At 30.7% G+C, this 14,509-nt stretch overlaps 2 protein-coding genes across 7 annotated transcripts in view; both read right to left on the bottom strand.

Annotated features, from left to right (window-relative positions):
- Positions 1 to 8,126, bottom strand: part of LOC145334613 (cell death-inducing p53-target protein 1-like) — a 345,932-nt gene extending 337,806 nt beyond the window's left edge. Inside the window, exon 1 of one of the 3 annotated variants that reach the window (XM_080180143.1) lies at positions 8,071 to 8,126. The gene's annotated coding sequence lies outside the window, so the exon portion shown is untranslated. Of the gene's footprint in view, positions 1 to 8,068 lie in introns of all 3 variants that reach the window. The other 2 variants (XM_080180140.1, XM_080180141.1) reach the window with 2 other exon arrangements.
- The window catches only part of LOC145334611 (uncharacterized), a 35,441-nt gene extending 25,478 nt beyond the window's left edge, over positions 1 to 9,963 (bottom strand). Inside the window, exons 1-4 of one of the 4 annotated variants that reach the window (XM_080180135.1) lie at positions 9,844 to 9,963; positions 9,440 to 9,487; positions 8,331 to 8,437; positions 7,629 to 7,686 (exon numbers count right to left, since the gene is read on the bottom strand). In XM_080180135.1, coding sequence (XP_080036261.1) covers positions 7,629 to 7,686; positions 8,331 to 8,437; positions 9,440 to 9,487; positions 9,844 to 9,885 — 255 coding nt within the window. In that variant the 5' untranslated portion in view covers positions 9,886 to 9,963. The remainder of the gene's footprint in view (positions 1 to 7,628; positions 7,687 to 8,330; positions 8,438 to 9,439; positions 9,488 to 9,843) is intronic. The other 3 variants (XM_080180136.1, XM_080180137.1, XM_080180138.1) reach the window with 3 other exon arrangements.
- Positions 9,964 to 14,509: the final 4,546 nt, after the last annotated feature.

Raw genomic sequence — 14,509 nt, 5'->3', positions numbered from 1 at the left:
ACAACATAGCCAATAATGTTAAAACTGACGAACAGATTGACAATACACATGTTGATAATGAGGACGATATACCTATCAATATTGATAATTCTTTTGATAATGTGCCCACTATTGATTCTGATGATGATATGGAGGGTACACTAGACGAAGAATCAGATGTTTCAGGTAATGCACAACCTCATGAAAAGGTCATTATAAAAATCGATCACAGAACCGGTCCAACAGATCGGAAAGACGATTTTGTAATTGATAACTCACCCATTAGGAACAAAAACATTATTAGGAATCAGGTAACTAAAGATCAAACTCCTAGTTCAGGTGAAATAGAACCTACTTTAAATATACCATCAGTAGATAAAGTTCCAGAAACAGGTGATATATCATTTCAAGAAACAGATAGTACAAACAATATTATACCTATCGAAACATCTGACGACAGTAAGTTATTTGTACCTATAGAAACATCTGATGACAGTAAGTTATTTGTACCTATAGAAACATCTGATGACAGTAAGTTATCTGTACCTATAGAAACATCTGATGACAGTAAGTTATTAATACCTATCGAAACATCTGACGACAGTAAGTTATATGATAAAACTCCATTAAATACAGGTATAACTCCACAACGAGTAGGTGATAATTTTGCAAATAACATAGCCAGCACAGATAATAATAAACAGACTAACCAACAGACAGACGAAAAAATAGATAGTTTAGAGTTAGATCACTCTGACAATAAGTTCTTAGAGGAAATAGAGAGTATAGGAGATACAGACGACATTGAAGAAAAGGGGATGGAAGTTATGATAGATAGAGAGGATCCTAGCAGGAAAATATCAGATGAAATAATAAATAGTCTAGATAGTTCTGACATGGATTTGACGGACGGTGAGAGTACCTCTGATGGTAGTCAAGATAATCCTGGAAGGATGGACTGGACAGACAAAAATAAACATAATTTAATACCAGTTCCAGAGGATAATTTGATTATGGATAGTGAAGAAAATAATCTAGGTTCTAGTAATAATCTAAGGGATAGTTCCAGAATAACAACTGGCACTAGGGATAGTTCCAGAATCACAACTGGCACTTTAAATAAAAAAGACCAAGAAGTACAGACGGACATTACTAATAATTTTAATTTTGACAATGGCAATTCTATTAAAATGTTTAATAAGCAATTACAACAAGTTCAAAATGAAAGTAAAGAAAAAATTGAACAAATTAATCTAAAATTACAGGGGAAAGAAAAACTATTGATAGACACGACTAGAGAGAAAACTTGTTTAGAAAATGAGAAAAGTGAGTTGATTAAAGAAAAAGATAGGTTAACTGAAGAGTTAAGTACTATTACTATGCAAAGGGATAATTTTCAAACATTATTAGCAAACGAGAAGGAAGAGAAGGAGAGAGAAAAAAAGGAGAAGGAAGGATGTTTAGCAGAAAAGGGCGTTTTAAGTAGAGAAAATAATATATTACAGGAAGGGATAGATAGGAGAGATGAAGAAACTAAGACTAAGTCTAACAATTTGGGTGAAAAGGATAGGACAATAGCCTTACTAAGTTTAAACAACCAGGATTTAACGGATAAAATAAAGTTAAGCGACAGTAAACTTGAAAACAAACAATCAGAATATGAGAGATTATTAAATGAAAAGTCAATCCTTGAGGGTAAAATTCTTGAAAAAAGGGAAATAATCAGTGAAAAGGAACGGGATATTCGGTCAAAAGATAATGAAATTAAAAAATTAGTGGGCAACATTTTTGATATTAGGTCACAACAGATAAAATTAATTGAAGAATCTAGATATACTATTGACTTTTTAAAAGCGGAAAGAAGTTGGACAGAAAGACAAGACAAAGAGATTATTAATGGTTTAAAAGAGGAGAATAGGCAATTAAGACTAAATAAGAGAAGTGAAGGTGAAGAATTATCTGCAATTATGGATCCTAAAAATCATGATATAACTAAAACGGTAGGATCAGACCAGGAATCTGACATGCTCATTGACAATTTTTCCGACGATGTATACAAAGAACTGTCTAATAAGATAGAAACTTTACCCGAGAAAATTAAACAAAATATTTTGGACAATATTAATGACAAATTTAAGACACTATCTGATGACTTAAGGACAAATAGGCTAACTATATCTAAGCTAGAAAGGAGGATGCCCAGGGATCTCCCATCGGATGGTACCATAGTATTCCAAGAAAAATCTAATATACCAGTTACAAGTAGGGCAGTTAGGGTCCAAAAAATAATTGACGCTTTAAAAGGAAAAGATTCAGATTTAACCGAAAAAGTACATAGTAGAATTATGCATGAAATTTTATTAGTAAAATCATTTCTGGAATATGTGGTCCCAACCGATGAAAAACCCAAGATCATCAACCCTCTTATTTTTAGCACTTGCAATGCTTTAAATGCTCAAAATTCTCCCCTAGCCATACTATATCAGGACGAAACTATACAATATTACAAAAATAATCATGATAAGGGGTACAAATATGAGCCAGTTTTTTTCGGTCTTACGCCAAAGTATAAATTAGACAAGGATTCAGTTTATTCACCAGAATTTCCACCAAACAAAATTTGCAATAGAGTCATAATAATAGGAAAGTCCATTTATTGTACAGAAAAGGAAACAAAATTTGAAGATTTAACATGTGCTTTTGATACCAAACATATATGTGACTATATCTTTGACTTCAGAACAGGGGCAAATAGAAAACTGATTCTTGGTCTAAAATATACTTGTAACGAAGATTGTGAAATCATAGGACAGTCAGGTGGTCTTATAACAAAATTTATAATCAATAATGAAATAATAAAAGAGTATTTTCATGTGCCAAGAATTGGGGATGTATGGGCCACGATTTTGACATTTTTTAAAACGTGGTCTTGGACAATATTAGCCTGGCTTAGCTTTACTGGTTTCAACTCATTTATCATAATATATTCCTGCCTAGTAAATTTTTTCTTTAAAGGGGCTACAAGAGAATTTCGCTGGTTTCCTATGAGTAAAAAAGATTTAACAAACTTAGTTAAGTGCATATGCTGCCGCAAACAAGATCCTTTGCCGGCGCAATATGAGTTGATACCAGTAAGACCCAACCAGGTAGTAGTCACACAAGATGACTAGTTACAAGTTAGTAAAATGACAATATGACAATTCTTACAAATAATGACTAATTATGATAATTAAAACTACTGCTGACACGACAAAAGAATAACTAACTAATTATTTTTTTTTATAGCGACTAAATATATTTCAATTATTCAACTATTAAAAATAATCCTAAGCTTAGATCCATAAAATTTTATAAGTAAGTATCTATTAAAAATAGAATAGAATCACGACAGGTATAATTTCTAATCATACTAGATTTATATAAAAAATAGAACTACTATTACTAGAGTTTTTTGAAACAAATAATTTAGAAAAAAACTATTGGCTGATCCTGAATAATACCGCCTTGCGGACCCTATCATTAATAATGGTAGGGGGATAATCTTGCCTTCTTTCCCCGACTGGTCAAGGATGGGTATCAAACAAGACTCAGTCATCAGAAAATCTAAATTATATGTTCCAAAATATAAGTAGCCCAACAATAACAAGCAAAATGTAAAGAAAAAGAATACCAAAAGAATAAGTGCCTAAAATAACATTTTCTTTTAGGTAACTAATCTAAAGACAACATCAATAAGTAGCAAAAAGCCTATATAACTATAAAGAAATATAGTTTCCTTAATTAGATCGAAATAAAAAGTAGTTATTGAATAAAAAGTTAACCACAAAGGTTAAAAAAATTAACTAAATAACTATTTTTTAGTTACAACTTCTATAAAAGCGACAATTTAATTTATCATTACTATGCATGTGAAATAGGGAATAGTTGTGTACACAAAACCATTAAGGTTTAATTTAATCGAATAGGTTAAAATACAACTATTTTCTATAACAACATCGGTAAAAGCGAAAATAAACTGTAATAAGCAATTTTTTTGCATTATGCTAAAGAGAAATGTTTGAAACAACAAATAAAAAGTCAATTATGCTCTGGGAATTTTATGTGTTGATTCAAACAAACCTTCCTCTGTTAATTTTTCCCCATAAAAAAGAAACAGAGAAGGCTAGTGTCATAAAAAATAAAGTAAGTAACATTTTTTAATTTTAATTAACTAAGACTATGTCACTTTTCTAATTATATTTTGTCACCATTTTAATTATATTTTGTCACTTTTTATATATATGTAGAAATTGTCACTTAGAAAGTAAGAATATTGTAGCTAAATAAAGTATATAAATCAGAAAAAATGAGAAAAAAAAGCATTAAAAGTCCTTAAAAACCAGAAAAAAAAGAATAAAAGATAAAAAAGTAAATTTTTTTAAGATTACCTATTTTTAACACTGCCAGGACCAAAGTGAGTACCCCCAAACCTAAGATAGAGAAAAGGGTATCATTAGGGATGGGGGAACTACATTCGCAGGACGGACAATCATAGGACGGGTCAAGGGAAGGAAAGCGCAGTCCAAGGCGATGGTACTCCCGCAGTTGCCTCTGAAATAAGTCCATTATTAGTTTAGAAATTAAAATTTTACGTTTTAATTAAGATCCTAATATGATTAAAATTATGATTTAGTTTTTATGTTCTAATTAGGGTTTTTGTTATGATTAAAATTATATGATTCTAATTCTAAACATTGCAGTGATGTGAGACCGGACGGATACGTGACTATGGCATAAGAGGGGTGCTAGCTGGTCCTGAAGAGTAGCGGTCCTCAAAATAGGCTGACAAGCAGATGGAGGATTCGGGCATGGATTTTAGGCAGCGGATATTGGTTAGCAACACACTGGTGTCAACGAAAATCATACCTGAATATCCTACATACAGTTGCAACCACATATGATACCTAGATATCCTATACACAGTTGATACCTGGATATCTTACACACAGCTGCCACCGCATACTATACCTGGATGGTTTACAAGTGTGATTAAGACAATTTTCAACAAAATGGCATTTTTGTCTTCATTACCATTGATGGTTACCACCTGGAGCAGAGTATTACATACTTTCATTACCTTGGTTGTCTGAGAATTCGCTGCACAAGTAGGCATAAAACCTACCTACTTTACCTCAGAAGCAGTTGCGCCAGCAGCAACAAAAAACCTACATTATATCATCAACATGGAGCTCAAGAAACCGCAGTGTTTACAAGAGAACCTACCTCATTCTAAAATCTATAAAGAACTCTGTGCTCCTAAAAGGAAACCACATCAATAATAAAAAGTTAAAATTGTCTCAAAAAACAACCTGAATCATAAGCCGAACGCCCTCCCCGTCTCTGTCAGCTGCGAGGTCCGCTACTAGGGAAGGGTTAAACAAATTAAGGAGGTTAATTTCCTGCATTGTTAACCCTACACTAGCGGCGACCCTCGCAACTGCCATGGTCTCGAAAAAAACAATAAGTCCGTAGATTAATCTGAAAAAAAATTTTAGAACATTAAAAAAAGCACAAAAGTTGAAAAAAAGAAGAAAAACTATATTATCAATATACTATAACATGTCCTATATTATTCATTATCACTAGTTAATAAGGAAAAGTATTCAATATACGTACAAAGATAGTTTTTATCACAAAATGACCAATTTTTACTTATAAAATAAAAAGAAAATTTTCTCTTCAGCTTCATTTCATGTGATACGTAAATTTTAACGTAAAATATGTTGCGCGGCATTCAAGCGCAAACTTTAAAAAAAAGACGACATTTTTTCGTATAAGGAATACTTTTACATATTTTTATTATTCTTGATTTTCAATTGCAATCTTATAGTGAGCCATATATATATATATTATTAGTTCAAAAGAAAATTATTAAAGAGAGCAAACAAAAAAAGATTAAAATTATAGAAAAACTACAAAAAAAAAGCCACAAAATAAAAAAGAACAAAAATTGTTGCAATTGAAGTTAGTATTTTGATATGTCAATCCTTAAAAAATTTTTTTAGCAAGAGATAGGTGGCAAAAACAAAAACACAATTTATGGGGAATTGTGTTTCTCATTTTATTTGGGGGGAGCATGCATTATAATTCATGTTTTTTCTATTTACAGAACCCTTTTTATCCATAAATTATAATGCATTTTCTTTAAAATAGACAATTTAATTTTGATAATTATAGAGTGGCCTAGCTTCTGTATGAGTATGTTTTCTTTCTAGAATATTCTTGAAGTAATCTAACGATTGCCTATTTTAAAGGCGCGCCTAAAAAATAAATGTCAGACCACGCAGGCCTGTAGCAAGGGCGTTCAAGCTATTAGAATGCTAAAATTTTGAGTACATAATAAGACATACAATATTGCAGAAATTGGCCACTCATAGCAGTCAAAATATTCATAATTTACCAATTTTCTTAAAAAATACTAGTAGAAATAGTAAAAACGAAGTTTTAAGACTTGAAGGGGAAGATTCGGTTTCGGGGAAAAGTTCCAAGAAAACGTCAGTTCTCATGAGTTTAAACATCCGACTCCGTGTATTAAAAAATACTACTTTTTGATCATTTTATCATTTTTCATGCAAAAACAGTATGAATTTTAACAATTAAATATAATAAATCAGTAAAATATAACACTTTTTAGACATTTTATTTTTAAATAACATTTTTTATACAATAGAACAAAGTTATTCAATGAATATTAATAAGTCTGTTTTAGCACAAATCCGCGCAAATACTTTTTCACATATATCGCATGAATATGGTCAAATAGATTAAAACACTCCCGTGTAACAAAATTTGGACTTTTTTCCGGACTCGTTTATTTCAAATTAGGTTTTAAAACTATATTGTGTATTAGAATAAATTTTTATTTTTAATTAATTGTATTAATAAATGTAATGAAATTTGTGATTATTAAAAGTTATGTTACATTATATGAATGCAATGTAATAATTTTGCAACAAAGGAGTGTGTTAGAATATTTGCGCACGGGGCCTAAGTCAAGGTTTTTTTCTGGCAATAATATAACTGATATGGGCACTGCTGGGAGATTTTAGCTGGCAGTCGGACACCAAGGCTCATTTGGAGCATACATCTTTTTCTTTAGTTCTCTAAGCCCTTTTCTTACAGCATAAAATTCTTGCCATTTCTTTGTTGCAAATCCTAAAATAAAAATCAATTTATGTCTTAGTACTATTTTTTATTAAACTTTATTTTTCCTTATCAATAAAATTACATTTCCTTGCTAAAAATACCTTTTTTTTATTCGCTCGTTTTTTAAGCTGTAAGCCTTTATTTGCATTTCACTAAAGTAACAGGATGTTTGTCTGCCAATACTAAGTTTTAATATTTCAAATTCAAAATACTTAGGGGAATTAAACTAGGCACATTATTTTTTGAAAGGTGTATTTTATTAGGAGTTAGTTAGGGGATTTATAGTTTAACAAGGGGATTTAAGGGGTTTTCCCTTTTTTCTAACTCCATTTTCAGAGATAAATGAGGTTGTTAACTCTGGTGAGACTCGATAAGCAAGTTAACACGTCTCAAGATCCTTCGGTAATAAAGAAAACAGACATCCTGTTACTTTAAGAATTACAGAGAAAATTAAAAATTCTTACCAATATATGTTGAGAAGCTTCACCCATAACTATTTCTTGCAGCCTATGTGTTAGTGATCTGATAATACAGGGATCATTATATTCAAACGAAGAGCAGCAAAAACCAAAGAAACAATAAAATCAGAGAAAGAGGGGACAATGGGCTGATTATTACACCAAAGTTTTCTAATTCGTTAGCTCAACATCTTTGGGGACATTAGTGAATTTTGATTGGTTGATTCATTAAGTTAATTGTTCAGAAGTTTTAAACACTCATTTTAAACTACAGAAGGGGTAAATTTTTGTATCATCATTGGGAATATACCTCAATTTATCGACCATTATAATACACTTTTAACAGTTATAAATCTATCTCAACCATAACATTTATAAATTAGTAACTACTGCTGCTTCATTACGAAATATATTTCAAAGAAAAAAATCTTCATTATCAATCGCATCTCTTGTAGAAGTGAATCAAGCAATATTAGCTTGGTCGTTTTAGACTATGATACAGTTTTTAGATTATAATACAGTTTTACAGTTAAATTACACATAGAACCCTACAGCTATCTTTCTCCTGATATTTTCAAGCAAATTAAATGTGCCTTTTCAAATTTGGCGGATGATTCCTATATCTTTATTCTATTTTCTCTTTGATTGACAAATAAGGTTAAACATATAATTTCGGTACAAAACAGAACTTTTTATAAAAAAAATAACCTCAGTTCTTGAAAGTTGTTTTCCATGTGAGTAATCTTATTGTGTATAGCCTTATTAATCTGCATATATTCTTCCATTCTTTGATCTGATTCTTCCTTGTCGCATCTCTACATTTAAAAAAAAACAAGGATGAGAACATCCATAAAAGCGAAGCTCCAAAGTCAGAAGGACAAACGAACAATAACTCTTGTAGAGTGTTACAACTTAATAAGCAGAAGATTAATTTGTCAAAACAAAACTTGTACGTTGTTGCCCTAGGAATCATTATTCTAAAAATCAGACGAATGGGATTTTTAAATTATACAAAAATTGTTGTCTAAACAGTTAAAAATCAGCATGAATTAAATGGACGTACGGACTACGGACTTTTTGCTATGCTTCCTAAATCGTACCTAACTTTTAAAGAAATCATAATGGAACCTTTAAAATCGAAAGGACAATTATAACATATCAATGAAAAGGGCTATCCGTTACGGAAGACCCTAATTATAGAAAAGCATAGCTTTTTTTAAAAAAAATGTAATTTAAAATATATTATTTAGTATTCGGCTTATTGCAATGCACAAATTATATTATTGGCTTAGTGACTAAATAATAAACAACTTTATCTTTTTAAAATAGATTATGCACTAATAAAAATGTCATAATATTTTAGTCAAAAAAAATATGCCGCTACAGTTATTGCGCAAAATGCTATAAAACTTTCTAGGCGAGCCTAGCCATAAGGGTTTCCTTAGCCTTACATCGACATTATAAAGAAATATCTAGACTTAAAATACCCTAACTCGAAGGCTAGCCTAAGAAGTTTTGTAAGATATAGCACATTATATTTTTGTATTGTTGTTTTTTTAGTTTTCTATAGTCTGTATAAATCTGGCGGCTGCTAAGGAATCTCTTTATAGTGCCGATAAAAAAAGACATCATACAATACAAATGACTAATGATAGGTTAATAACACAGACTAGATTATCAATGACAATCAAGTATACATTTTAATTGGCCAATAGTAAGTCAGTATGACGTCATTTTTTAGGCAGCATTATAAAAAGCTTATCAATGGGAATTAATTAAAACTTATGCAGATAATTTAATTTGTATAGAACATTTACCTTCATCATTATCTTATTGGCTTCAGCTTTCGGCTCCTGTAACACTTCCTAAAATAGGGAATAAAAAAATTCTTATGATTATGCCTTTGGTAGCTCATAAGAGTGTGTTGCTATTTTATTATTCTGACATTTTCCATTTCTTCTCAATTATTCTTTAATTCTCCAAACATTGAAAATAAGGATAGCAACATCCATAAATAGCAAAGCTTATGAATTTATTCAGGAGATGTTCATATGTAGATGTAGATGTTTAAACAAATTTAAAATTTGTATTTAAAATGTAAAAATTTTGTTTACATTTATTAGGGAAAAGCCCTTAGAGGCTAGCGGCGGACCCGCTAGTAAATCTATATAGAAAGTTGAAAAACTTTTAAAAAATCAAATGAAAAAATGTTTTTTCGTACCTCTTCTCTAAAACAATTAATAGCATTGTAATTCCGAGTCATTTCAACTTAAACAAACAGTATAAACACTGTATAGTGTATATACACTGATTAAACGGTAAATACTGAAATTCTTTAAAACTAATTTTAAAGATTATATTGCAATTTCCCTTTAAACACCTAGTGTAGCAACATAATAACCAACCCCCTCCCTCCTGTCTGCTTTACAAAAAAAAAATATTTTTGTGGTACAAAAAGGGCGTGTATCCACCCTCTGACAAAATTAAAGGGTTTATTAACACCACCCTAAGTGTCCTCTTGCCTATATTACTCAACATCCGCGATCTCCTCCCCCCCCCCCCACTCCTTAAACAGCTAATTGGAGTTTCTAGGTAAAAAAAAGTCAAATACTCACCCCATTATATTCGAGTACGTTGATTAAAAATTGTAATAGGAGTGTGCAAATTTTTGAGCGCTCTTTAAGATTAATCTACAAATTGATATTTCATTTATAAGAACCGACAACTAAAAACAAATTTAGACAAGTACAATGCAATGTAATGTACTAGATATTACAAGGAAACCTACATACTTTATTTACAGTTTGAGATAACAGATATTTATTCACTGATAAACTTAGAAAGAATTAAACAAGGATGAAAACATCCATAAGTAGCTGATAAAATTAGTAAGAAGTAAACAAGGATGACAACATCCATAAGTAGCTGACAGAATTAGTAAGAATTAAACAAGGATGACAATATCTATTTGTAGCTGATAAAATTAGTGAGAATTTAACAAGGATAACACAGCCATAAGTAGCGAATCACAAAAAAATCGTAGATGGGAATACGGTCAAGGAGATTTAAGGAGCATTTGTTAAATCAAGATTGGGTATTGGAAAAAAACGCGCGAAACCTCTCTAACATATTTTTGAATTTTTTATATTTATATTTTATAAAATTACTGACAACCGACGATATATGAGGCCTCCAGGGGCGGCGTAGGCGCTAGTTTTAGATGAAGGAGTGAATTTTTATTTACAAAAAAAGTTGCTTGGATGGCCTTGCATGTTAGCATGTTTTTAATTATGTCATGGGTATGCTGCTGAAATCTTACACATGAAAAATATTTTATTATATATTTTGGTGCTTTCCCTAAAAGTACTATCATTCAAACCCACTCCCACTCAATTGAAAATAAGAGGGTGTTTTTGTTTGTTATTATTTTTCTCAACACCCAATACAACCTATACTAACCCGACTTAAAATTATTAAAAAACAACAAATGAAAACTCGGCTAGTTGAACAAAGTTCGAGCAATTGGTTTTCTCGTAGTTGCTATTACAATAAGATTCCAAAGAATAGGCTAATAACAAATAATCTAATGGTATTCATTTCCCGCAGGGATCTAAAGGGATAAGACAATGGACGAGAAATTATTGTACATCCCCAATTAGTATTAGATTAGAATTAGTGGGTAAAACGTTTAGACATCCAACTTAAAGAACTAGCCAATAAGAATTTATTAAAGTCCCTAAAGTTGTTAAGCCCAAAATTAAGAAAACTTTGGGGAATAGTGTAATAAAATGCCCAATGTCTCTTGGTTTATTGGCTCTGTAGGCAAAAATGGTTAAGAAATTAACCCTTTTAAAATAAGGCGTCTTGAACAGCCACACATCCATGGGTTTGCAAACTTTTATAAAGAAGATTTCAGCTACATTGTCTGAAACTAAGATGGGTAAGGAAACCGCCCAATTAAGGATTATGTATAGGTAATATACAAAATGCACGAAACTTGGATTAATCCAGGGATCTTGAGAGAACAATGGACAATAAATCTATGTACACACCCAATGATGTTGAAAAAATAACCCCATCTGAATAAAATTGTTTCTTTACAACCATGCATTTGCATAATATACTATACTAGAGTTGGCTCGATATAATTATCTCCCTATTGGCTAGTTTTCTATATGGATATCTATTTCTCAATAAATCTATTTTCCTCACCCGGCATTACTATCTAAAAGAAAGTAAATATTTAATAATTTAAATGATTTTAAAAAGATTTTTTAAATTATATTTTTTTCTTTACATTACCATCACCAAAGGGTTAATAATGATGATTACAATTCTAGTTTAATATTTGAACACACAAAATGTCGCCACAATCGAATTCTTTTAAAACAGAGTTTTCTTAAATTTATTATATTATAAGTTAAATTTTCTTTTTTATTATTAGAAATTAAATACATCAATATAAGGTAAATAGCAACATGAAATTATAAAAAGGAATTTATTTTTAATAAAGTAAAAAAATGGGTCTTATCGTTCTGGGCAATGAGAGTTTATTATGGATTATTGGAGCACTATGAGTTTTAAACAAATATTCCTTGGAAAATTTGAGCTCGTTTATAGACATTTATTTCCTATATAGATCTAACATGGATCTTGAAGCAATTAAGCAGGCCGTTTTGTACATGTTAAAAATTGGAAGATTTCATTAAATAAAAGTTATCGCAAATATACTTAGTAAATAATATTTTCCTATCTACGGATAAACGTCAATATTTTTTTCCAAATTAAGATAGTTCATGCATGTAAATAAAGTTATATTAAAAATGTAAATTTGGAATGAGTGACGGACAAAGTGAGTTGTAACACAAATGGTGAGAAAGAGAAAAATATACAATCAATCAAAGTAAAAAGAATCACGAAACATTTTTTTAAAAAATATTTTATTTATCTTTTGAACAATGACCAACAGACAGGCGGACCAAGTGAATTATATACTGGATGCTTTTTGATACAGAAAATCATTACTAAAAAAATTAGCCGTCTATCTTGAATAGCGACCGAGAAAATAACTTTTTTTCCTTATGGTTTACGGACTGAGGGACAGACTAAGTGAATAATAGTGTAGCTTCGCAACTAAAACACTAAGTGACCCACATAATCTAACTATCTAATGGCTAGTTTGCTAACTTGGAGAAATTCAATGGTCAACACATTTTTCTCTATTCTAAAAAGTTTAAAATTCCTAATCGATAACGAAAGTTTCCCTCAAATGACCTAAAACTAGTTTTCTTGTTCTAGATTTTTTTGATCGTTATGATACACCATTCTGATCAATACTAAGGTAGATTCTTTAAGAAAAAAATTAGGGTCGCTGCTTCAACAAAATTGTTTTTGTGAAAAATCCTCCAAAATCACATAAAATCTACAAAAATCAAATAACTCTTCTATGATTTTATTTAATTTTTGTAGATTATTTATGTGACTTTGGAGTATTTTTCACAAAAAAAACGATTTTTGTGAGGCAGTAATGCAGTGACCCTAATTTTTTTTAAAAAAAGAATCCACCTCTGGTATTATCTGTAACAATTATAACAACCATAATAATAGCTTTGAGTGTGTATGTTTACGGACTGAGGGACAGACTAAGTGAATAATAGTGTAGCTTCGCAACTAAAACACTAAGTGACCCAAATAATCTAAATATCTAATGTCGTGTTCGTTAACTTGGAGAAATTCTATGGACAACATATTTTATCTATTCTTGAAGATTTAAATTCTTTATCACTAACGGAAGTTTTTCCCAAAATGACCTAAAACTGAGAAAGAGAGAGGGGGGACAATGGGATGTTTATTACACTAATCCCCAAATTTTTTTTTAATAACGTTGGCTTAACAACTTTGGGGATTTTTACGGAATTTTGATTGGTTGGTTTATTAAGTTAAGTGTTCAAAGTTTTAACCACTAGTTTAAATCTACAGAAGATGTAATTTGTGTGTCATCATTGGGGATGTACAATTTATTGGACATTGTCTTATCCCTTAAGATCCCTGTATAAAACTGCCTGAGTTTTCTTATCATAGATTTAGTTTTAGATATGATACATCATCAACTGATCAATACTGGTATTATCTCTATCTGCAACAATTAATACAACCATAATTTTGGCTTAATGTGTGTATGTTTGTATTTGTTTTGTGACAATTATGATATCGTAAACCACAAGACCAAATAGTTTACAATCTATGCAGAAGTTTTAGATAAGTAATGGGTTGGTTTTAGGCTATATTTTGTGTATAGATCAACTCCCCATTATAAAAATGAAACTTTCTTTTTTTTAGTGAAAAAGATAAGATAAAGGAGATGGTGAGATTTATCAAAGCAAAACCTATTTTGTGCCTATAAATGTGAGGGGCACAGCAACTAGTATGAGAAAAATATATCAGGATATACCATTTTTGGCATCATCAATACGGTCATTTTAAGGAACGCGTATATATATCAACAAGATATAGTGATTATATGTACATGAATGTGTGTTCAGGTGGAATTTATTGTACCCATGGCCAAAAGCGTGCAGATGGGGTGTGCATCTACCCCCTGTAAAATTAAAGTTGGGTGGATACAGCCACCTTATACAACCAAAGGGGGGTGCAAATATTTTTGGGTGCTTTTCGCCCCCCCCCCTTCTCATTAAAATCCTCTGCACACCACTACCCATGGCTAATTAGAGAATTACTAGAATAGCATAAAAACTGATCACTCGACTAATTTTAAAAATTTCCTGAAAATTGCTTAAAAATGGTTTGAGAGTTCTTACAATACAAAATAAAATTATTTAGTACATAGAATATAAAAATTATCATATTAAATAAATAATCATTTAGAT

Source organism: Acartia tonsa, chromosome 12 (genome assembly GCF_053477335.1).
Source record: "Acartia tonsa isolate MP-2025a chromosome 12, ASM5347733v1, whole genome shotgun sequence".
NCBI lineage: Eukaryota > Metazoa > Arthropoda > Copepoda > Calanoida > Acartiidae > Acartia > Acartia tonsa.
This window is presented reverse-complemented; position numbering and strand designations above follow the sequence as displayed.